Source organism: Bubalus kerabau, chromosome 10 (assembly GCF_029407905.1).
Source record: "Bubalus kerabau isolate K-KA32 ecotype Philippines breed swamp buffalo chromosome 10, PCC_UOA_SB_1v2, whole genome shotgun sequence".
Lineage (NCBI taxonomy): Eukaryota > Metazoa > Chordata > Mammalia > Artiodactyla > Bovidae > Bubalus > Bubalus kerabau.
Genome location: NC_073633.1, coordinates 49,595,333 through 49,621,920, shown reverse-complemented (window position 1 = coordinate 49,621,920; position 26,588 = coordinate 49,595,333). Strand labels below are relative to the sequence as shown.

The 26,588-nt window shown below is 38.2% G+C and overlaps 1 protein-coding gene across 9 annotated transcripts in view; it reads right to left on the bottom strand.

Annotated features, from left to right (window-relative positions):
- Nucleotides 1–26,588, bottom strand: part of GNG2 (G protein subunit gamma 2) — a 155,940-nt gene that overhangs the window by 80,694 nt on the left and 48,658 nt on the right. For 8 of the 9 annotated variants that reach the window (XR_008699220.1, XM_055537640.1, XM_055537645.1 and 5 more), the window contains one exon: nt 26,198–26,238. The exons of the other annotated variant lie outside the window; for it this stretch is intronic. Coding sequence is in view for 4 of the 8 variants with exons in the window: in XM_055537640.1 (XP_055393615.1) it covers nt 26,198–26,238 (41 nt within the window). In the remaining 4 variants the exon portion in view is untranslated. The remainder of the gene's footprint in view (nt 1–26,197; nt 26,239–26,588) is intronic. 9 annotated transcript variants of the gene reach the window in all.

Sequence of the window (26,588 nt, the reverse complement as noted above, 5' to 3'; positions counted from 1 at the left end):
CATGCCTATGTCTTCACTAGGCGATCAGCCTGATGCCACCTACATCCAAACCATATACCGAGCTCCCTTTTCCCCATTTTCATGCTCACTGAGTAACCTCTAGATTGTAAGCAGGTTTCTCAGGCAGGGAACTGACTCACCGGTCAGGCCAACATGAGTAACCCAGCCAGTTTGTAGTTTCGTTTTTCATTGTAGATTAGTAAATTGTCATTGGCATGTGGTTTTAGATTCCAGTTCTTTGAGGAACCTGACAGCGTGTGTCTGTGTTGTGACTTCAGTCAACTCTGGTTCTTCAACTAGATCAAGTTTCTAGGCCTGCAAGCTGTGGCTGACCCCAGAACATGTGATCCCAGCAAGGGAAATGCCAGCTGGCCATAGTTCTGGTGACAGTGCTTCTCAAACTCTCTGTGGTTCTGGACATGTTTTTGGTTCACTTCTTTGTTTTTGATTTTTAATCCCCGTGGACCAATACTTCTATAAAATTTAACAAAAATACATTTCTAGGAAAATGCAATTTTAAAAAAGCCATAAAAATGTAGGCCCATTTAAAAAAAAATCATTAGATTCAGCAGAATCCAAACTGCTCTGCAATACAGAAGTTTCTTTTAAAAGTAGAAAAGTTGCTCAATTTATGTACTTCTCTCAGGTCAAGGGACTTTACTTCATCTGGGAATTTGTTAGAAATTCAAATTCTTGGGCCTCATCCCAGATCTACTGAAGCAGAAACTCTGGGGTGGGGCCCAGCCATCTGTGTTTTAACAAGACCTGAGGTGACTGTGATTTTTTGCTCATTTTTATGAGATTCACTCATCGAGAATGAGTACACATCAGAAACCACAAGCCCAAATGGCAAAGGGGCCAGGCAGGGACAAAGATGCAATTTTGATAAGATGAGGATACTAAGGAAATGGAGAGTCCCTCGCAAACTGTAGTCTCAATGTTCCACATAGGAGCCTTCAAATACACACACACATACACACACACACACACACACACACACACACACAGATACACACCCATCTCTGGCCAAATGAAATTTCTACTGGCAAGTGTCAGACTCCAGTCTATTACTTTTTCTACACGTGGATTTATAGAACTCACCGCCTTGATAAAATGATGAGTTGCTTTTCCCCCAATAATTGTTTATGCTCAAGAGTATTCGATATTAAATCCTACATATACAAAGCCTTATTCTTGAGGTCTTCCCTTGAGATCTATGTTTCCATTTTTAATTCTGGATCACACCATTCTGAACTGTGAGACATTTTAAATCATCCTTGCTATTTTTTGATAGTTTGAAAATTCTCACCAATTAGTTTTAAAATAATTTTGCTATTCCATAAAGTGTCTTGTCATAAAGTAATTAACTATTACTTAACTATTAGTTCACCTGGTGAGGGGTTAAGGAAAAAAGAGGTCTTGGGTTCCCATCCCAGCTCTGCTGCTCAGTAACTCTGTCGCTTTGTGCAAGATATCAGGCCTTGGCCTGTGAAATGGCAACAGCACTGTCTCCCTCACAAGCCTGGTATAAGAAATTAGTAAAACAACATATGCAAATCACCTGTCAATCTGCAGATGATTCAAAACAACACTGCCTTTTCCCTTCTTCCCATTCTCAAACATGGTAGCCCCTCCTCTTTCCTATGTGATTAACAGTTTCCTTTATTTCCCAGAAGAAATAAAGAATCAAACAATCCTGAAAGTGATAAATTTTTCCCTTTGCACTTCTTGCCTATGGCCTAATTATTTTATATACAGAATTTTTACTACAAGTACTTTTGGGTGAGTTGTATTATGTTCATAAACTATGACATATATTTTCTAACTTTTTTTCCTTATTGAAAGTGTCTATGTGTTCAAGAATATACTTTTGAAACGTCCTATATGTCTGAGAAAAATATTTTCCACTGCCAACAAAAATAAAAATAAGTAAATTGGATTATGTCAAAATTTAAAACTTCTGTGCAGTCAAGCCCACAATTAACAGAGTAAAAAGAAAACTCATAAAGTGGAAGAAAATATTTGCAAATCACATAAGGAGTTAATATCCAGAATATATAAAAAAACTCCTACAAATCAATAATAGTAAACAAACAACCCAGTTAAGAAATGGGCAAATGACTTAATATACTTTTCTCCAAAGATACAGAAGTGGTCAGCAAGTACTTGAAAAGATGCTCAGTGACACTAATATGCTTTTGCTTGCGTACTTTTGCTGAGAATATAAAATGATACAGTTATGGAAAACAGTATGGCTGTTTCACAAAAAATTAACAATATATATATCATATGATCCAACAATTCCACTTCTAAGTATATGCCCAAAAATAGGGTCTTGAAGAGATATTAGTATACTCAAACATTATTTACAATGGCCCAAAGCTGGAAGCAAACAAGTGTCTATCAGTAGATGAATGGATAAATAAACTTTGATACCCACATACACACAATGGAATATTATTCAGACTTAGAAAGAAATTCTGATATGCTATAACATGAATAAACTTTGAAGACATTATACTAAGTAAAATAAACCAGTCACAAAAAAATTACTGTGAACAAATATACTGTATATATACTCCAATATGGACTTCCCTGGTAGCTCAGATAGTAAAGAATCTGCCTGCAATACAGGATACCCACGTTGGATCTCTGGGTTAGGCAGATCCCCTGGAGAAGGGAAAGACAATCCATTCCAGTATTCTTGCCTAGAGAATTCCATGGACAGACCATAGCGTTGCAAAGAGTCAGACACGACTGAGCGAGCGACTAACATTTTCCACTTTCCATATTCTTATATGAGGTGCCTAGAATAGTCAAGTTTATACAGACAGAAAGTAGAATTGCTGTTGCCAGGGGCTAGGGGCAGAAAGGAATGGAAAATTACTGTTTAAGGGGTACAGAGTTTCAGTTTTGCAAGATGAAAAGAGTTCTGGAAGTGAATGATGGTTGCACAATGAGAATGTGCTTAAGATCACTGAACTGTACATTTAAAAATGGTTAAGATGGTAAATTTTATGTTATGTGTATTTTACCACAATTTCAAAACAAAAAACCTCAAAAAACCCAAGATGTTTATTTCCCTTTCTCTACCTTTAATTTTGTCATAAATCATAATAATTCCGCCTTACTGTTGGTACCATCTTTGCTTTAGTTCCTTCCAGCTTAGGCCTGGGCTGGGGATGGCCCAAGTCCCAGGAAATAGGCTGTTCAGAGGCTGTGAGCTCAACCAGAGAATGGCCAAACATTAGCTGAGGCAAGGCCAAGCAAAAGCTGATGGGCAGAAATGTGCTGGGAGAGGCAAAGACATTGAGTACCCCTCAAAGAGCCTTGAAGCAAACGCTTGTCAGCTAATTTTCAAGACCAGAAGCATGTAGCAGAGACAGGGGAAAGTCTCAGAAACAGTCTAGTCCTTGAAGATGAATTCTAGAGTAAAGACAGGTTGCCAGAAAGCTGACAAGGCACTGTCAGAGATGGAGATTTTATACACACACTACCCTTCCTCCCCCTTTTTTCCCACCATTTCTCACAGCGGCTGAAGGGTAAATACACAGAATTTTAAGGGTTATCCTAAATAGCAGTCTGGATCACCCTTTCTATTTCATTTTCACCAAATCCTCATGGTATCACAGCTAGGACCTAGAAGGCAGAGTTGACAATGTCTATGTGCTGTAGTGGACTATCAAAGAAAGTAGGAAGAAGTTCCTCAAAAAATTAAAAAGAGGTGCTTCCCTGGTGATACAGTGGTGAAAAATCCACCTGCCAACACAAGGAATGTGGGTTTGATCCCTGGCCTGGGAATATTCCAACCATAAGATGTGCACCCCAACTATTGAGCCCACCTGCTACAGCCACTGAAGCCCATGCATGTAGGGCCCATGCTTCACAACGCAGGAAGTCCAAGTGCCACAGCTAGAGACTAGCCCCCACTCACCACAACTGGAGAAGGCCCATGTGCAGCAGCGAACACCCAGCACAGCCATAGATAAATAATAAATCTTTTTTTAAAAATTAAAAGTAAAACTACCATATGATCCAGCAGTTCCTTCTCTGGGTATCTACCCAAAGGAAACAAAAACATCAACTTGAAAAGATATCTGCATCCCCATGTTCACAGCCGTATTATTTACAAAAGTAAAGACTTTCAAGGAAACAGCCTAAATGTCCATCAATGAAGAGGTAAAGAAAATGTGATACACACACATACAATAGAATATTAGTCAGCCATAAAAAACAATGAGATCTTGCTATTCATGCCAATATGAATGGACTCAGAGGGCATTAGGGTAAGCAAAACAAGTCAGACAGAGAAGGAAAACACAGTATGCTCTCACTTTTAAGTAGAATTGTAAAACAAAAAAAATTCCCCCAAAACATAGATAGAACGGACTGGTGATTGCTGGAGGTGGGGAGGGGGGTTGTGAAATGGGTGAAGATGGTCAAAAGGTACAAACTTTCAGTAACAAGATAAATAAGTTCTGGGATGTAATGTACAGCATTGTGACTAGCATTAACAGTACTGTAATGTATATTTTGAAGTTTCTAAAAAAGATCTTAAAAAGTTCTCATCCCAAGAAAAATAAATTTGTAACTGTATGGTGATGCATGTAAACTAGACTTATCTTAGTGACTCTTTTGCAATATATTCATACACTGAATCATTACACTGTATGGCGTACATTCTAAACCAGTGTGTTATATGTTATTTATGTCTCAATTTAAATAAAATAAGAAGAAAGCAAGGGACAGTGACTTGGCCATAGCAACACTTGTCTGGTAAGTGCTTCCTTGTGGTGGCAGAGGCTGCAGACTTACAGAACTGAAGGACTCTACAATGAAATGAACATTTGTATTCAATGCACTTCCTAACATTTTTTGTTATTGTTGTTATTGGTATTTTTAATTCAGACAAAGAACCTTCCCTGGTCTTTTGTGGCTATTTCGTTTGGCCCATTGGGCTTTTGTTGGAGCTATTATTTTCACAATTTTTTCTCTCTTTTTCTTCTTTACTTCTCCCCTCCCTCACTCTCTTTGGCTGCCATATGTGGGATCCTAGTTACCCAACCAGGAATAGAACCTGTGTCGCCTCCAGTGGAAACATGGAATCCTAACTACTGCACGGCCACAGAAGTCCCTTCTTTTTTAAATGAGTTACCTTTTCAGCTTGGTTTCATGTTACTTTCTTGTATTTTTCACTTTTTATTAAACAGGGATGAGGAAGCAAGGAAAGAACTCTGGGGACAATCTTTCTTCCTGGCCAGATCTGTGGTATTCTTGCCTATACTTACCCCAACACACATCTACGTCAGACCCAGCAAAACCTAAATCCAGGGGCTATTTCTGTCCTTAAAATTATTCATGCAAGTCTTTCAAAAGAACCACTTAGAAAGAAAGAAATTCTCTGTCCTTTCCCGTATAATTTAAATACTTCACAATCATTTGTAAGCAGTAATATTAGCCTCAAAGGTTGGAATAATACCACTCCAAAATTTTCAGAATATGAGATCTGTAAACTAGAATCTGTGGTCTCTAACATAGGTTACCACAGTTCAGAGACAATTCACTTGAGAAACCAGGGCCATAGATGGAAAATAAAATAAATGGAAACAATACCCTGAGAGCAAGAACCTTATACAGAACACTCAGAGTGTTAAATCCATAGTCAGAGAGTCTCTCTCCCTTCATACTGACCTGCCTCCCAACAACTTCATTTCAAGGCGGGACTAGGAAAGAATGTCATTATTATGCAGATATTTCCCATGGTCTTCCTTTAAAACATTATTCCTTCAACACATTGCAGGACATGCAGTTGTTATAAGCTATAAGATACTGGCCTCAAACATGGTAGGGCCAAAGCCATGCTCCGTCTACCTGACCCCAACGAGTTCCATCTAGCCTTTCACCAAAGGAGTTCCCTGCCTCCTCCAAAACCAGATAAACAGGGACCCAAGCAATCTGGTGATAATCTCCTCAGGGAAATACAGACCATATTACAAATAGGCTTATGTCCCTGGAAAGCAAATTTAATCACTCATTTACCCCGCCAGGAACTTTTTCATCAGTTAAACTTCTCAATCCATCTCTCCTTCTTGAAGCGACCATGAGAGTTCTGATTCAACTGCAAACTTGATTCCATCTATAAACCTTGCTCAACAGACATGTCTTAATTCTAACATTATCCTTTTCACATCACAACTTCATTCCCACAAGTCCCCCCTGGAGTTGTGAGTGACATAAGCCTGCCTCCCACGTCTGTCTTCACTCTTATTAGCTCCAGGAGCCATCACTTTTACAGCTGTATGACCTTAGGAAGTCTCTTTCTTCCCAAAGATGATTAAGCCAAGGAAATGTATACATTTCCTAACTATAAATGAATGGTTTGACTCAACTATATCCACTCCAGATAAAGCCTGGCTCTCCAACTCTACTCAGTAAACCCAGAGGTATACAACATTTACTCTTAAATTTCAAAAGGCCAAAGCTTTTCCCTGGCCCGAGGGCTCTTGGTTTATACCCGATGATGTTAACCTTCATTCCTGGAACGCTGCCTCACCAAGAAGAGACCTCACTCCAGTGCCACCACTTGTACATTTCGACATTATTTGCTCAGGTGGCACTAGAGGTAAAGTGCCATGGTGGTAAACCTGCTAACACAAAAGGTGCCAGAGGTGCAGGTTTGATCTCTGGGTCGGGAAGATCCCCTAGAGTAGGAAATGGCAACCCACTCCAGTACTCTTGCCTGGAAAATTCCATGGGCACAGGAGTCTGGTGGACTACAGTCCATGGGGTTGCAGACAGTCAGACACAACTGACCACGAATGCAAAAAAAAAAAAAAAACACAACGCTGTTCCTTATGCTTCTAAAGGTTTCCCCCTTTATCCATTTTGTTGTGATATTCTCAGATATTATTATTCTCCATTTCCTTATAATTTAATATATCATAGTTCTGCCTTATATTTTAATGAACTTTTAAGTACATCTGTTTTGTGCAGATTAATTTTATATCTGTTATGATTGTTATGTTTGGACAATCAACTATCTTTCTTTAGTTCGTCTTGGTTTTGCTATTTCTTATTTATGCTTAATACATGCCATTGGTATTAAACACTATATATATACTTCTTTCTCCTTTCTTTTGAAATATGTTTGTTGGAAAGCATTGAGTAAAATGATTTTCACTTAAACCACATCTGTACACCAACTCACAATCATGACAATCATCAAATTCATTTTTTTGTTGTTTTCTATATATAGCCATATAAGAAACATCATATCCTTAGACTTTTATTGCATAAGCAAAAAAAAAAAAACAAAAAAAAGATTGAGTTACAGGTTTCAGTCCTTACCTGTCTTACTTTATTCTTAGTTTTTAACTGTTACTCTGAAACTTCTGCTTTTTCTGGGGGGTCAGACATGAATTCAAGTCCTACTACTTATCAAAGCAGGGCTTCCCTGGTAGCTCAGCTGGTAAAGAATCTGCCTGCAATGCAGGAGACCCCCTCCCACCCTGGTTCAATTTCTGGGTTGGGAAGATCCTCTGGAGAAGGGATAAGCTACCCACTCCAGTATTCTTGGGCTTCCCTGGTGGCTCAGACAGTAAAGAATCCACCTGCAATGTGGGAGACCTGGGTTCAGTCCCTGAGTAGGTAAGATTCCCTGGAGAAGGGAATGGCTACCCATTCCAGTACTCTAACCTGGAGAATTCCATGGACAGAGGAGCCTGGCGGGCTATAGTCCATGAGGGTCGCAAAGAGTCAGACACAACTGAGCAACTTTCATTTTCACTTATCAAAGCAAGTTCCTTAACCTCTCTGAGACTGTGTTCTCATCTGAAACAAGGAGATTATACCATCAGGGTTTTTGAAGAGTAAATGAAAAAATGTAAAGAACTTGACACATAGTAGTTGCTCCCTAAATACTAGTTCCCTTCTTCCTTTTAAGCTTTAGATCACAATCTTATTCTTAAATGGGATGATGTGGTCAGAAGCACTGATCTCTCCTCAGTTGATGTTTTCAGTCTCCCATCTTTAGTTGATAAGGCCGCTACAATATGAAGTTATTGTTCTGGATCAAAGTGTAAGGTCAGTGATAATTTGGGGTTGGTGGGATATGTGAAAATCTTTCTTTAGCTTTCCCAAATGAATGATATCTTGCCTGGATCATTCTTTTCCATAAAAAGAACTGCAGATGTTGTTTCCTTTCCTTGGGGAGTTCATGGTCTTAATTGTGGCTGCATCTGAAATTATTATTTGAAAGTTATCTGGACTTTCTTTCCAAATGCTTTAAAATTTATTTTTCACTGAAGATTGAAGATATGAATAGTAAATGGCTTAATATCTTTCTCGGGGTATTCATTTTCATTTATAGGCCAAATCAATTCTGAAAATACTTTTACCTTATTGATTCTTCAAAATATATTTATTTTATTGGCTCAAGTATTTACTTATTATTTTTAAGTTGAAATACTATGCGCAATTTTCTAGAAATGAGTTATTTTGATTCATCACTGTCTATGCACATTTATGTAAGCAACCTAATTTTGGAATTCATTTAGTAGTTAATAAGAATACTTCCCTAATTAACTGTTGATATTTACCAGTTAACAATGTATTCTTTACTACTTCTAGACATGTCCTTATTTATAGTATTGCAATTTCACTACAAGGCCTTTGCGTCACTGCTTTGTATCTTCTTTCTTATCATTTACAGCATAGTTGAATCATTTTTGAACTCTGAGACTTTGTTGTTCTGAATCAGACACTTTTAAAGTTTATTGTTTGTTTGTAATTTTGTTCCTTGTGATTGTAACAGTTAAAAATTAATTATTTTGAAAACTCTTCTTTGATTTGTTTTCTGAATACTGAGGTTGTACTATTGAAAGTTTTTCTTTGTGACATTTTCATTGGCATTTTAATGGGTTTGAAATGAAGAAGGCTGTCTGCACTGCCACTTAGGCTACTGTTTTCCAAGAAGTAAAAATATTTCTACTTGTAAACTCTAGCCTTTAAAAGTAAATACAGGAGTACTGTAGATGTTTTTTAAACTGATGATAAGTTATTATCCAATAAGTAATATTCCTCATCTATTTCATATCTTGAGGTTTTATTTTCAAACGAACCTCTGTACAAACAGATAAAAGTATGATTCAAAGAAAACAGAGATGTAAATACAGTCATTAGTTTCCTCTAAGACCCACCTTTAAATAAGTCTCGGCCAATCTAGCACTGAGAGAAGAAACGGACGTGCCTAACCACACAAAGTTCAGAGCGCAGCCTCCATCTGCCCCATGGCAGCAAAGCGGGAATGAGGTCAAGCGGCACAAAGCTCTTCTTTAACAGTCTTTAAGGCAGCTTACCACATCCATCCCTGGAGATGGGACCTAGGGACTCCTCTGTATTTTAGCCTGAGAATAAGTTTTAGCCTTAAGAATAAAAAAGTTATTTATATTTAATCTAACCATTTAACCAAATTTCCAATTCCAAAAGAAATAAAAACTCTTACATACTGAGGAACACATTTTAGAAGAAAGTTCAGTATTTATTTGAAAACCATTTGACAGTATTTTTAGAAGATATAAAATAAGACTTGAACAGAGAGACATGATTCCTGGATGGAAAAAACTGAATATAAAAAAGTTAATCCTTTCCAAATTAATATATAATTTTAATTCTGTCTTAAGCAGAATCTCCGATGACATTTTATATTGAAGCAAAATCGTTTAACCCTTATATGGGAAAAAATGCCAAATAATACCAAGAAATATTTTAAAAGAACAGTAAAATAGGACTCAGTTGCTTTTCTATATATTAAAGCCTAAAATATAACTATCATAATCAAGATAGTATCATATTGATACAGGAATAGAAAACAGACCCAGGAAATATAATACAAGGTACAGAAATTGATAGATGTATATGTGAAACAATATAGGACTAAAGTTGCATTTGAACCCATAAATAAAATAAATGGTGCCATCAGACTGGCTATACATTTGAAAGAACATAAAGTTCTACTCATATATCATACCATGTACAAAATATATTTCAGATGGATTTAATATATATATATTATATAAATAAGTCAATACAAGCATTAGAAGAAGAATTAGAAGGGTACTGGCTTAGACAGAAGAAGCCTTCCAAAGATAGAAACCATAAAGAAAAAGATATATGTGACTAAATATTAAAAAATTTTTGGAAAGCAAAATATAATGTAAACAAAATCAAAGACAAATAATATACTGGGAAATAAACAACTGTATTATATAGAACAAACAAAACATTACTATCATAAATAAACTAAGAGCTCCCAACAAACTGAGGAGTCAAATCATCTTAAAGAGGCATGAGCAAAGGATATGAAATAACAATTCACAGAAGAATGCAAAAGAACAATGAAAAGTGAAAACAGGCTCAACTCACCAATATTCATGGGAATATAAATGAAAATAGAATACCAATTTTCACCCAGAAGAGTAATAATACTCAGTGATGACTAAATACAGAAAAGAAGCATTCTCACACTTGCTAATGGAAACCTGAACTGTTACAACTTTTTGGGAAAGGAATCTGGCAATATACTTTTAAATTGGAGATACATGTGTCCTTTGACTCAGCCCCCTGTTGCTCCCGTCTTGGGATTCAACCAGGGTGAAGAACCACAAGCCAACCAAGGGAGATGTTAATTTTTCTCCACAGGGACAGAGGAGTGAACATGGTGCAATCATTAACATGAGTGAGTGAGAGCCATGCCTATGAGCTGGATGAATGTCTATGACATTTATCATATAAACATAGCTGCATGGTAATGCTTACATTTGAAAAATCCTCAAAGATTGGATATGTGTGCATGAGTGATTGAACTGTATGAAATTGCTGATATTCAACTCTTTTTGATCTAATAAAATGGCAATCTACGTCACAATCTAACATAAGTCTATTACATATTTATGAAATATGAAAAAAATGTGGAATGATATACCCTAGCATTAACACTGGTAACCTGCTGGGGGGAGGGTAAAAGAGGAAAGGAGAAATTAGCTTCCTCATACATCTCTTCACTGTTTTACTTGTTGAAATTTTTGTATATCAAAAATATCTAATAAAGAAAAAACAGGAAAGGAACAAGACTCTCAGGCTGGCTATTACTTGGAAATATATCTATTGGCAGAATCTAGCAATGGTCCATTTAATTTTATCAAATGTAGTGAAAAAACACATTTATTTTCTTGTCTCTTTCAATAAGATGATGCAAAATAAAAACTCAACCAAATATTTGTTAACCAAAACAAATTTCAGAATTTGCAATAAGACTAATAAAAACAAAAATTCAGAGAACACTAAGTGTTAACAAGTGGAGCAAAAGTCACACTTTTACACTGCTAATGAAGAGTGAATCGGTATAATCACTTTCCAATGACTTGGCATTACCTAATAAAGTTGAGCATTGCATATTGTAAGACCTAGCAGCTGAACTCCAAAGTATACGTCCTAGAAAAACTCCTGGGTGAGGACTAAGACACATGTACACAGTGTACTGTGCAGCATTTTCATGAGAGCAAAAAACTGGAAGCAACCCAAATGTCCCAAATGGGTTTAACAGAAAAAGTGTGGGATATTTCATACACAGGAAGAAATACTGATGTACTAATTAATACTAGATAGCAGGGAAAATGAGTGAACTTCAGCTGCATATATCTACCTGCTGCTGCTGCTGCTAAGTCACTTTAGTCGTGTCTGACTCTGTGCGACCCCAGAGACGGCAGCCCACCAGGCTCCCTCATCCCTGGGATTCTCCAGGCAAAAACACTGGAGTGGGTTGCCATTTCCTTCTCCAATGCATGAAAGTGAGAAGTGAAAGTGAAGTCGCTCAGTCGTGTCCAACTCCTAGCGACCCCATGGACTGCAGCCTACTAGGCTCCTCCGTTCATGGGATTTGCCAGGCAACTGGAGTGGGTTGCCATTGCCTTCTCTGATATATCTACCGTCTATGGGGTCGCACAGAGTCGGACATGACTGAAGTGACTTAGCAGCAGCAATGTTGGGTAAAAATCTAAGCCAAAGAAAAAGTATGATTCCATTTCAAAAAGAGGTGACACTAAACAATTTAAGAAAAAGCAGGGGAATGACAGGTAAAAGAAAAATAATCCAGATTATGGCTTTCCAGGAAGAAAGAGAAAGGAGGGGCTGGAAGAAGCAAACGGGAGTCTTTAAAGATAGGGAGAAAAGTCAGGAAACGTATGTATGTTTCACTAATAGTCTTTAATGTGTATATGCATATACCTCCATATATTTTCAGGATGTATGGTATGTTTCATTCACACACACATGTGCACACAGAATCTAGAGCTATGCTTGCCCATGCCTACAAAGCCCATCCTACTACTAGAGAAGTCACTTAATCATCTTACAGGAATGCTTTGCATTGCATATGTTTAATATATAAATGAACAGATATATTTTAGAGTAATACTCAAAAGGAACAGCCCTGGGAGTCATGTTCTTCCAGAGTCAGGGTAAAGTGGAAATTTCTCTTACACAATTTTTGCAGTGCACCAGAAACTGGCGAGACTTTATCAGAAAACCCAAGATAAACACACACACTGACATACAATTTTTCAAATCACCTTGGGAAAACTTTGTTAAATCACAGCAAAAAGCAAAGGGAACATTTCTGGGTAAGAGTTACATGGGTAAAAAAAAAAAAAAAAAAGAAAAAAAAAAAAGAGTTACATGGGTTTTACTTTCACCCTGGGGTAATCCTTTGATTTACTTTCTAATTTAAATTACATGACACCAAAACTCAAGTTTCGGCCAGTAAGATTTTCAAAAGCAGGGGGAAAACATGCCATTTCTCGGCTATGAATCTTGAGGACCCAGGGAACACTGATTTATTGGGAACAGACCAGATGAAGCTCTATTTCCAGATATTACAATGTTGGTCCTGATTCACAGCAGGGGAGCAGCTAAAAGCCTTCTATATAAGGTGATGTTTTACCAGGTGAAGGAAGACAATTAGAAAGGGAGGAAGTCTGTCCTTACTCCCATCCTCCACAGCTGCTGGAAACCAAAACTGTTCCTCTAATTGAATCACTGCGAGTTCTATGCTACTGGCTTCTTTCCTTTCCCAAGGATTATTTTGAATATTTGGACATCTACTTTGTCACTCTGTTCTGTCTATTGCTGTTAGGAGTTTGGTAAATAATATGATTTAGCTAAGATGTTTTACTGACAGGATATCCTGTATCTGGTTAACTAAGGCTAGAGGAAAGAGTGGTTAGACAATCTGAAAGCATGTTATTTTTAAAAGGAAAGGAAAAGACAAAAAAGTCAAAGTGGCTCCAGGCCCTTCACCATCTCAGGTAAACCAAAACAGTATGATACTCAACTACCTCCCCAAACATGACTTATTTACAGATGCGACATTTTTACTTCCTCATGCTAGAAAGTTCCACTTCATGCTCATGACCTGGAAATGCAGGTACAGCATGATCAATGAGGTAAGCAGCTCGAAGTTTTCTCTTTAGCAAGTGAAAAATGGGAAATTAAATTAATTGCTGTGCCTGAATACATTTCCTTCAGCAAAGTTGCACAGATTGCTTTTGTAAAAAATCAGCTTTATTGAAATACAATGCACATAAAAATTTACCCTTTTAAAGTATACAAAATTCAGTGATTTTAGAAAATTAAAAAATTGTGCATCCATCACTACCATCAAATTCCAGAACATTTTCTTCACCCAAAAAACAAAGTCCATAGTTTTTAAACTGTCAATCCCCATTTTTCCCTCCCCCACCCCAGGTCCTGCAACCATGAATCTACTTTCTGTATCTATAGGATTTTCCTGTTCTGGACATTTCGATAAATGGAACCATAGATTACATAGCCTGTTGTGCCTGGTTTCTTTCACTTAGCATAATGATTTCAAGGTTCATCCATATTGTAGTATAAATCAGTACTTCCTTTTTATGGCAAATAATATTCCATAGATATACCATAATTTTATCCATTCATCAGTTGATGGGCATTTGGGTTGCTAATTTATGATAAAGAACAAAAGAAAGTCTAGAAAGCAGAAGGAACTAGCCTTCAGCTCAGATCTAAACTTAAGCCTGGATTTAATAGACAACTACGGTGATACCTGCTTTTACACTCCATTCCTATAAATCATGTTACTCCTAGATTATGTTAGTAGAAATGTCAGCAGTCTTAACATGGGATATAAAATTTTTTCTTACACTATCATTGAGTGAAGAAGAAGGGAAATAGAATTAAAATATAATTGAGTAAACTCCTTTGATAGGTGAGCAGATAAATTGTGGCATACCAATATTCTAGAATATTACTCAGTAATAAAAGGAATAAAATATTGATACATACAGCATGGATGCATCTCCATGTAATTATGTTAGCAAAAGAGGCCAGGCAAAAGTAAATATAATATATATCTACATTTACATAAAACTCTGAAAAATACAAACTCTTCTAGAGTGACAGAAAGCAGATCATTAGCTGCCTGAAGATGGGGAAGGGAAAGGAGAGATTGTTACTGAGCATGAAGAAACTTTTACATTGGTTTGTTCTCTGTTTTGATGGTGGCTATACTTCCATGGATGTATGCAGCCAATATTATTCAACTTTAAATATGTATCATTCATCATATGTCCATTATATTGCATGTCAATTATATTTCAACAGAGCTGTTAAAAAACACTATTTTTTAATAACAGAGTATACCATTCCCACCACCCCAAAAAAGTAGGCTTCCCCAGTGGCTCAGTGGTAAAGAACCTGCCTGCAGTGCAGAAGACACAGGAGACATGAGTTTGATCCCTAGGTTGGGAAGATCCCCTGGAGGAGGGCATGGCAACCCACTCCAGTATTCTTGCCTGGAGAATCCCATGCACTGAGGAGACTGGCAGGTTACAGTCCAAAAGTTTGGAAAAAATTGGACGCAATTGAAGCAACTAAGCATGCACCAAAAAAAGTGAGCATATGGAAAACACTACCTTTATTTTGCAGTTATGGTTTCAGTTAATTCTGTAACAAGTTAAATTACTCTCATTTTACACACAAGGAAATGTGAGAGTGTGAAAGCACAGAAGTTTTCCAAGATGGTCACAGTCAGTACCAGGCTGAGATCTCAGAATCCATGCCCTTTCATTACACCACACTGCCTTTCACTGTTTCTGTTACAGACCCAACTCTGTTCTGGGGTCCTTGGTTCAGGCATTTCCCAAGCCAGGGAGCTTCTGGTCCACAGAACTGTATGCTTTAGGGTAGTACTCCAAATTTGTTTTCTTTTGCCCATCATTTTATCCTGCCACAAATACCTTTCCAATTATGGAGATTTATCCAATTCAATTGATTTACTCATTCTCAGTGGATCAGAATGGTTAATCTGGATTAGATCAAGGCAAGTAATCCTGGTCCCTAGGTCAAAGGAGTGAAAATAATTCATCTGAGATTAAAAGCAAGCTGGACAAAAACGAAAACTGCCTACTCAAACCACCAGAGGTGGATGCTGTATTTCTCGGGGACAGAAGTCCCTCCTTTGATTATGAGAGGCCCAAGAATGTGGACTATTCAGTTTCTCTGAGGCGTCTACTTACTTTTCACCACCTCTTCCTCTAAACCTGAACTTTGAGTTGAGGCTGCCATCCCATATCTGAGCAGGACAAGCACGAGGGTGGCTTCATCACCTCCTTACCTCCTCCTGATCATGTTTTTACCACACAAACAACGGAAGTCTCTCCAAATGCTACCAATCACATCTGGGTCCCTTTGAACATGGACTAGGAAACTGATTAAATACAATTAGTGAAAAAGTGAAAGTTGGTTAAAACAATTTTTTGATAAGACAGCTTAGATTTGGGGGAGAAGAGGGTGTTATTTCTTTCATGTAAGACCTTCACAATGACGATTAACTGTGGCAGATATCTTCTGCTTGCCTCTCCAAACCCATTCTCCATTTGTTCTACCTGGCTCTACACCCTAAGAGACTAAACTGTGGACTCGGCAGCCAGCTTCCTTGTTCATTGTCTTCCAGTTGAGTTTGGTCAACAGTGAGCACAAGCAGATAAGAAGAGAGAGGAGAATTATTTCAGGGTATTTGTTTCCCAGCACCCCTGCTGGCAGGATCATTATAATCAGGCCACAGCCCTTTCCTGGAGGCCACAGTTCCACGCAGGAGGGTCCTCTCTTCCTAGCCCTCATCCCTCCAGGTCTAATGGGGTAAAGGAGCCCTGAGAAGGTACATCCTCCCTTGTGGTTTCCCTAAACTCTGTTTATGTCCTTATAAATATTCTCTTTATTAAGCTCTCCTAAGAAGAATTGATGCTTTTGAACTATGGTGTTAGAGAAGACTCTTGAGAGTCCCTTGGACTGCAAGGAGATCCAACCAGTCCATTCTAAAGGAGATCAACCCTGGGATTTCTTTGGAAGGAATGATGCTGAAGCTGAAACTCCAATACTTTGGCCACCTCATGCGAAGAGTTGACTCCCTGGAAAAGACTCTGATGCTGGGAGGGATTGGGGGCAGGAGGAGAAGGGGACGACAGAGGATGAGATGGCTGGATGGCATCACCGACTTGATGGACGTGAGTTTGAGTGAACTCCGGGAGTTGGTGATGGACAGGGAGGCCTGGCATGCTGCAATTCATGGGGTCACAAAGAGTCGGACACAACTGAGCAACTGAACTATGAAAATTAATTGACTTAAGGATGTCAATTGCTTTCAGTGCAACTGACAGTTTCTGAGGGTTAAGACTATGCTTATTCAGAAAAAGAACTTATTCCAAGTTCTCAGTTTATATGAAAACACTGACATTCATGGGGTTGAAATCAAGCCCAGACAAAAATAAATAACAGCAAGGTGAGATGTGGAGTAGGGTGGTCAAACAGCACCAATTTGCCCTTCCTGCCTTGGCAATTCTGTAAGGCAAAAGTATAGATTTGTAAGAACAGTGACAGCGGTGGATGTATTTCTCAGATTTTTAAAATACGAGAGATGTTTGACATCCAGTTTGCTGTCATGCTTCTTTACACTTACTGATCATACTTCTATGGTGCCTTGACCTTTCTGCATAGGACATTCCACTGAGACTGAGACTTTAAACCACTATTTCTGTTTCAATGGTCAAATATAAAGAAAGATACATTTGTTACAATAAAAACTGCCTAAACAGCAAATCAAGGAAAGAGAACAGATTTCAGAGGTGCCACCTGTTTTCTCTCATTGAGAGATAGTATCATATACAGATACAATCTCAAGTAGACTTTGATTAGAGTTTATATATCAAAGATATGTCTATTAAGGTAAAAGATGGATTTTGATCCTATCTAAGCCCCAAACTAACCTCCCATCCCAAGAACTGCCTCAACTATGTCATAACTAAACAGAATAACTACTTTAAGGTTGATTTTCTTTGATGATGCCAAAATATCATTTAAAATCTGTAAAGCTCTTTTAAGTGAAAAGGATAAAATGTTGAAATATTAATACGATGCTTTGTTCATTTTTGTTTGGTTTGTGTTAGTGTGTGTGTGTTTACCATAGATTAGGACAGGAGATAGAAAAGAGGAACTCACTGGATTAACCTGAGCCAGTGAGGAAAGACCTACCCCTGTATTTATGATGGGTATTTATTAGAACTTAAAGAGTATTTGAAAAGGGATACCAAAAGAAAATCTGGGAATTCTGGCAGCTTTCATTTACTTCTACATAACACCAGATGGTTCTTACAAAGCTCTCAACTCTTATTTTTTAAATGAGTGGTAGCTTCATTCTTTCAGCTTTTCCCTAGCTTAATACAACATATCAATGAATAATACTATCTTGCATTTGTACAGAATTTTAAAATTTACAAAGAACTTTCCTATTCATTATCTCAATTCACCTTTACAGTATTTCACAGAAAATATTAAAACCCCCATTTTGCAGAAGAGGAAACTAAGGCCCCAAAATAATAGGATTCTTTCAGTAGCAACTTGAATTAGGTTAAATAAAAAAATGGGACTATATTGGCTCACTTCAACTGGATGGATGGACTCCAATTCTCACTGGGCTCTCTTTCTTTCCCTTTATCTCTCTGTCTTTCTCTCTTTTGCCTCCCCTCTGTGCATCAGACTTTACTCTCTCAGGAGACTGAAACATGGCCTTAGTGATTCTTACTACCTTGAGGCAGGAAAGGATGGGACCTCTCCTCTCTCAACCGGAGTTGAAAAATTTCAGAGAAAGACTCTACTGACCCTTGCTGGGTTGCATGCCCACCCTTTGAACCAACTCCTCTGACCAGTACAAAACAGGAATAGACACAGCCAGTTAGGGAACTGTGAGCAGGGCATATGGACTGCATCTTGCCCAAGGAGCAGAATCAGAACGACTTCACAACTGGATCTTCAGACTGTAAGCCTAACACCGCCCGCCTTCACTTCTGGCCTCTCACTACGGGGACCCTACCGAGTTCCTTTCTTCCTCACAGTTGCAGTGCAGTCTGCTTCAAGACTTGGAAAAGATCTCAGATTCACGTCCTGTTCCTGTCACTTGTCATCTGTGTTCATGGGCAAGTTACCTAACCTCTGGGAACCACAGCTTCCTTCTTTGTAAAGCAAAGTAAACAATTTCTGCATCACGGGGTCATCCAAAGGATAAAGGGTGACAACATACTCCAGATGACTTTGAAAATGATAAGGAACTACCTTAAGGCTTATTACTTGCATTCAGTATGTAAATCTTACAGAAGCTAAAATTACACAGTAACAGTTTTCAGTCATCATTCTCCCTACCACCAGCCCTCTGTTAGCATCACGTTTGGTTCTGACATTTTCACTCTTTAAGAATCATCAAATGGTGTCTTGAAAAGATTTAGTCCCAAAGAAAAGTTTACAAACAGATGGTTTAATGGCACTCATCGTACCTTCTCAGTACAGATTAACCAAGAGATGGAAAATTTTTGGAAGACACACAAGACCACTATTAAGAGTGGTTATCTCCAAGGAGTGGGGTATAAGTTGGTGTTTGGAAAGAACTTCTCTTTTTTACTTATTCCTGTGTTTACTACTAAAATTTTTAAAAATCTTACACACATATTCCTTTCATAATAAAAAAAACATTGAAAAATTACAAGGTTACTACAGAAATTGAACATAGTTCAATTAGAACAGATTCTAATATAGAATCTGTTAAGAAGCTTTCAATATTTCCTGCTTATTGATCAAACTAATGGATAAGGAAATGGCAACCCACTCCAGTGTTCTTGCCTGGAGAACCCCAGGGACGGGGGAGCCTGGTGGGCTGCCATCTCTGGGGTCGCACAGAGTCGGACACGACTGAAGCGACTTAGCAGCAGCAGCAGCAGATCAAACTAAGTATTTCTGGTTACCACCTATCCAGCAAAGTCAAGTCCACTTCACTAGACTAAAAGCCAGCTCTAATTTCTATGAAAGTACATTTTCCATTCATCATATTGTGAGGAATGCTCATAACCACCTGCTTAGGATATGGGTTTAAATTCTTACACCTTTACACACCAAAACTAAAAGCTACCTTCTTAATATCCAATTATAAAACAGTACATTCAGCTACCTCTGTACTCTGTTACTGCTGTTTATTAACATCAGAGGATGCTAGGCTTCTAGGAACCATTCTATCTTATAGCGGAGGGTTTGTATGATATTTCTAAGGAATTAAAGGTTACATGGCAGCATATGCCAAAACTAAAAGACAGATTTAAATAGCATTTTTAAAAAATGATGCAACAGCTACAAAGCTTGGATGCTGTGCACCAGCTAAGTGCTATACTGGTTGCCTAGTTACATCTCTGCAAAAGGTCAAAAAAGTTGTCTCTAAATCTAGAAGGAATTAAAAACCTTAAAGTTTTACCATTTTACCCCTATGTAGAAATCCCTTAAAATAAATGCCTGTTTCACTTTGATCAGCTGGCAGCACTTGGGAATATCTAAGGAGATGTTTTAATAAAAGACATTTCTATATATAAAATTTGTTACCATGCTCATATTTCATTAAAGCTGCAACATCTGGACTCTTTCTGTTTTGTCATACCCAATTGCAGACCGCTACTACAGGGTATCAAAAAACTTTCCAACTTAGTTGATATAACTTCTATCCCATGAGAAGTGGAAAAAGTCCAGTGTTTTAAATTGTTAAACTTCAAAAAAAATTTTTATTGCAATCAGCTTTGTAAATTATAGGCTGTTTATAATTAAGCAACAAAAATATGTATCTTAATAATAAACAACTAGTGTCTTAACTCTGAATTTCCTGACTGGCTCTGCTGGCAGGCACTTTTAAGTCCAAATATCTTCTCCTAGTAATGGCACAGGACAGGACAACAATTTTGGTTTATAAATCTAAAAACATGGGTATATTAAAATGGATGAGATTTCCTCCAGAATTTGAATAAGGAGAAACAGTCTTTTTTTTTCCTTCCTCTTGAAGTTCAACATTTTTATTTTGAGGTAAAAATTCACAAAACATGAAATTAATCATGGACCACTTTAAAGTGTACAATTCAATGGCATTTAGTACATTTAAGATGTTGCATATCCATCATTTCTATTTAGTTCCAAAACATTCCTATTACCCCCAAAGAAACCCTGCATGCAGAGTAGTTTGGGTCATTTGGATCTCCTATTTACATTGACTCTGTAATTTCTCTTTGGAAAGGAATAAAAGAAGCTGAGTTTAACAAACAGCATAAGGATTTCATCTCCTTTCGTTTCTTCTAGAGTTTGTTTGATTCATGAAACAACCCAGCTGAGATTCAAAACTGAAAAGAGGTTAGTCTTAACAAAATGAAACCAGGATTGAGAGTCCTAGAAGGAAGGAACCCTAAAAAGGGATTGATAAGAATATCAGAGTTAGCTCACAATCTATTCAAGACCTATTCTCATCAGAAACCCAGATCTTACTTCTAAAACAGACAGTGCTCAATCATTTTTTTTTTTTTTTGGAAGAAAAAGAAAAATAAAGAAAGAATTCCTTGTACCTACCAGCTAGAAACATTTAGAAGATAGGAAACAAACACATTAAAAAAAAAAAAAAAGATTACCAGCTCCTGAAAGTCAAATTCTATTCTGGGGAAGGTAATGAATTGCTCTTTTAAGTACACTTACAACCTCTTTGAACCAGTGGCTTAGAGAATAAAAATCTCCAAATAAATGTCAGAGAAATATAATCAATGAGGCTTTAGGGTCTTTAGTATTCCGGATTTCTCAGTCTGACTTTGCTGTGGCTGAGAACAGAGCAGGGCATTATAGAGAAGGGAGGAAAGGCTGAATAAGAGTCTTCAATAAGAGGCACCCACTTACTTACATCATAGACATGCAGGGGTACACAGGTAACACTGGAAAAATGAAAGAGCGGGCTATGAAATCTAACACTTCATAAATTTTGGTTCTTCTAAGATGGCTTGGGACAAACATATGTATGTGGATACAGATTTTTCAAGAGTTAGGTTTCATCCTTATGCTCAACACAAACCCTGGAGGTTACTGTCATTATTTTGTTCAATCAAAATTTCTACTTCCACAATTCATCAGCATGACAATCACTTTCTACCAGAGCTGTTTTTAAACATCTTTGGGCTCAACTGTCCCAAATTGCCCAGAACTCTAGTAGTTTTAGCACTAAAGATCCCAACTCCCCAGTAACCCCTCAGTCTTGGACAAAATCAGGATGGTTTGTTATTCTACAGCTAGCCCTATGTTTGACTTTCAGATTTGTATTGCTGACCTGTCTAGAAGTGGATAGAGAGGGGACTCATTACAAAATTAGCTACAACATTTAAAATCTCCATCAAAAATTTCTGGCTATATCCTACTGCAGAGATGGTTTTAAAAAATAACCCAATGATCCATTTCATTCACTAGGCAAGCAATGGTTTTATGCTTTGTGGGGATGACCTACCTAATGTATGGAAATTAAACCACACTTAGAAATTAGCTAGAATAAATACCACTACAGTAAATTTCTAGAGGAGAGTGAAAGAGTTGGCTTAAAGCTCAACATTCAGAAAACTAAGATCATGGCATCTGGTCCCATCACTTCATGGGAAATAAATGGGGAAACAGTGGAAACAATGTCAGACTTTATTTTTGGGGGCTCCAAAATCACTGCAGATGGTGATTGCAGCCATGAAATTAAAGGACGCCTACTCCTTGGAAGGAAGGTTATGACCAACCTAGATAGCATATTAAAAAGCAGAGATATTACTTTGCCAACAAAGGTCCGTCTAATCAAGGCTATGGTTTGTCTTGTGGTCATGTATGGATGTGAGAGTTGGACTGTGAAGAAAGCTGAGCGCCGAAGAATTGATGCTTTTGAACTGTGGTGTTGGAGAAGACTCCTGAGAGTCCCTTGGGCTGCAAGGAGGTCCAACCAGTCCATCCTAAAGGAGATCAGTCCTGGGTGTTCTTTGGAAGGACTGATGCTAAAGCTGAAACTCCAGTACTTTGGCCACCTCATGCGAAGAGTTGACTCATTGGAAAAGACTCTGATGCTGGGAAGGATTGGGGGCAGGAGGAGAAGGGGATGACAGAGGATGAGATGGCTGGATGGCATCACCGACTCGATGGACGTGAGTTTGAGTGAACTCCGGGAGTTGGTGATGGACAGGGAGGCCTGGCATGCTGCAATTCATGGGGTCGCAAAGAGTCGGACATGACTAAGTGACTGAACTGAACTGAAAATTCTAGAATATTGTTATTTTTCTTCCAATTTCCACAGGTTAGAGCCTAATAAATATAGCATAATGTGACAGGCAGACATAACAGCATAAAATAAAAATCTCACGTTTCTTTGGTGCTATTCAAAGACCTTGGAACTTGCACACTTCAGGCAAACTTTCCAGAGCTGGAGAAAAGCCAAAAGCAGCACAGTCCTCAGAGGCCACACCCACAACACCAGAAAGTCTGGCCAAGGGAGGAGCCACTGGATTTCAACCTGTCCACTTGATCCAACCGCAAATACTCCAAGAAAACTAAAAGCCTTTAGTGCCCGTATCCACAAAACAGGATTTGCAAAGTCAAGACAAGAACTCACTTAATCAACTCGGGAACCCTAAACCTTCTCAACCCTATACAATGAAATGTAAGATAATTCGATCTCTGTTACCCGAAGCATTTCTACCTTTCTGAACAGTTCATCCTTATTACTCTGTAGTAGGCAGAATAATGGGCTTCCCCCAGTGGCTCAGCAGTAAAAAATCTGCCTGCAATGCAGGAGACACAGGAGATGCGGGTTCGATCCCTGGATTGGGAAGATTCCCTGGAGGAAACCATGGCAACCTATTCCAGTATTCTTGCCTGGAGAATCCCATGAACAGAGGAGCCCGGTGGGCTACACATGGACTAACAAAGAGTCAGACACAACTGAGCATGCATGCAGGCAGAATAATAGCCCTCAAATAGGTCCATGCCCTAATTCCTGGAACCTGTGAATATACAACCTTACATGGACAGAGGGACTTTGAAGATACGATTAAATTAAGGACCATGGGATGGGGAGAGTATCTTGAATTACCTAGATATGCCAAATCTTATTACATGGGTCCTTAAAGTCAAAGAACACTTCCTGGCTCAGTTTAGAGGAAGGAATTTGGGTGAAAGACACATGGAGATGCAAGGCTGTTGGCTTTGAAAATGGAGGAAGGGGACTCTAGAATTCTCTCCAGGATTCTTTCTCTCCTTTCCGCGAGAAAGGAACACAGTTCTTTAGACCAGTGAGATCTCTATAGAACCTAGCCTGCAGAACTATAAAATAATATACTTGTACTATTTTAATCCACAAAGTTTGTGATAACTTGTTATAGCAGCAAACAAGAAATGAATACATCTTCATCACTGCTGTTCAATTTGCATAACACTTTAGCAGTATTTTGTTTTAAATCTCAATATTTGACCATTTCTTACCTACTGCTTAATTTGCATCTCTATACAGACATAAAAATTAGATTTGGTACTAGAACAAATATGCTCAAAATCCCTCCAACAGTGCAAAACAATATTTTTTTAAAATGTCTGTTTAGTTTCTTTCTTTAGTTTGTTAGCAGAGATCACTTATATAAGGGGTTTCTTTGCATAACTGTAATTATGTATGAAGCAAAAGTGCTTGTACAGAAGAGTGAAAATGACAAATAACTTCTTTAAAGGTGTGTAAAGACACAGCAGTCCTCAATGTATCCTTAGGGCACTCTGGATACCAGACTGCTGGAAGGTGCCACTGGCCTTTTGTGAGCCAAGGGCAGGATACCAAGGAATACAATGAAGAATTGCCCCATTCAACACACAGCAACTCCCATTGAGAAATCTGCTTGAATTATTTTGAAACATTTAAGTACATTCATTAGTATGAAAGAAATCAACAGCAAATCAGATAAGAGAATGTGAAGTGCTTGTTTTAAAAGTCTTCATTATTAATAGTATTTGGTAGAAAGTAGGGATGGCTCAGCCCTCACCTGAAAGACATTAAATACTTCGAACAAAATCGCATTATGGGGTAGCAAAAGCTATGCATGGTCTTAAAAGCACAAAACACATGTAGAGCTTCCTTCTAATAATCTCTAGACCAGAAATTCTCAATCCTGACTATACATTATAATCACCCGGGAGCTCTTAAAAACTGCAGATATTCAGACCCCTACCCCGAGGGATTCTGATTCAACTGGTCAGTACTTTCAAACACATCCCTGAAGATTCCGATGTGCACCCAGGACTGAGAACCACTGTCCTGTACCATCCACGAGCAGTCCACTGGACACACCCATCTGGATGTGGCCCCTCCACAGATTTGAATCTGTTCCTCTCTTCCTGTATCTGTAGCCCAGTTATCACCACCACTGAATCTCCCAAAAGAGAAACTTGGCAGTTTTTCTAGATGTCCTCCATTCCTTCATCTCTATTCAGCAATTCTTACATATCCAGCCCATCATTCACAACCCAAGATATATACTGGTCTCCCTTGCATGAGGCTTCTCTCTACTTCTTCTCCTAAGAAGGTTCTGACACTAGTAAATACTAAATATTGGCTGAATGAGTAAATGGATGAATGGCTACCTTCACTAAACTAAGGTTAAAAGTAGGTTTTATTTTTTATTTGCATTTTGCTGTAGCCAGTAATAGTTATGTAAATAAACAATCAAAAATCCAATAGCCATATTTAAGCCATTGCCATATGATCCAATGGGGAAAGAAGAGAAGTAGGTAGGGATACAAAGAAACAATACTGGTCATGAGTCACTAACTATGAAAACTGAATGACAGGGATATGGAGGTTCATTATGCTATCCTCTCTATTTGGGTATATGCTTGAAATTTATCATAAGGAAGTTAAATTTTAAAATAGGGGGGAAAGTCCACATCAGGACAAAAGGTGGAACTATGTCTTGGTTGGAGAGGGCAAATACATTATCACCTGCCTCAGCAATATGGTGACCTTAGGGCTTCCCTTGTGGCTCAGCTGGTAAATAATCTGCCTGCAAAGTGGGAGACTTGGGTTCAATCCCTGGGTTGGGAAAATCCCCTGGAGAAAGGAAAGGCTACCCACTCCAGTGCTCTGGCCTCGAGAATTCCATGGATGTATCCATGGTGTTGCAAAGAGACCGACACAACCGAGTAACTTTCACTCTTTTCAAGTCTATAGCTAGATTCACATGACTTTCGTCAGTTTCAAAAGCCAAGTCAGTTTCTTCAAGAAGAAACCCTACCAGTATTAAACAGATCTTTTATTGTTATTGTTGTTGCTGCTGGAAAAGCCCTTATAACATCAAAACCAGTTAAGAACAGGGTTTTCCCTACCCTTCTCCAGTCTAATTTACTCTGACATCTGTCTTTCATTATCCTCAATGGGTGACACCAGTTAATGTTTGGTGCCATAGGGATACATTTTGTTAAGGCAGTCATCTCAAAGTGTCTCCAAATTCAGGTTTGGGCAAAGGTGGGAGAAGGGCAGGGGGAGTTCTAGTGAGAAATCTGATCTTCAATAATCATTAAGGAGAGTCTTTTCTTTCCCTTTTAAATCCCCTTCAGCAATCAACATTGCTAAAGACTATAAATGTTTCTTCTTGATCAACATTTCATGTTAAATGCTTTCACCTATAGGCTTACTTAAGATGTTTTTTTCCTTTTAAAGTTCTTGTTAGATTTAAGATCCTAGAAGAAAATATTTCAGAATTCTTACCTCTTCAATTCCCAAAGCCTGAGGCTCACTGGCAGATCTGGCTGTTGAGAAAACAGAGAGGAAAGTGTTTTATTAAAAAAAGGAGAGACAACATGATACATAAAGTTGAACAAGCAAATAAATGTTTCTGTAAATAGGGTTTGGTGGTGATGGCTAAATAGTTTTGAAGGGCAGGGGGGTTCAAAGGTTTACATTTCTGAGCCAAGAAACATTTTGTTAACTCATTTTCTTTGAAGAAACAGATTTGTGAAAATATGAGTCCCTTTCTTTGTGAACATCCCCAGCCTACAAGAAAACACGAAAGTCAGCCTGGAGAACCTAGGGAAAGCAGAGTTCTTGGTGAGAGGCTGTGTACAGGTGAGATGAAACAAACTTTCCTCCTGACCTAACT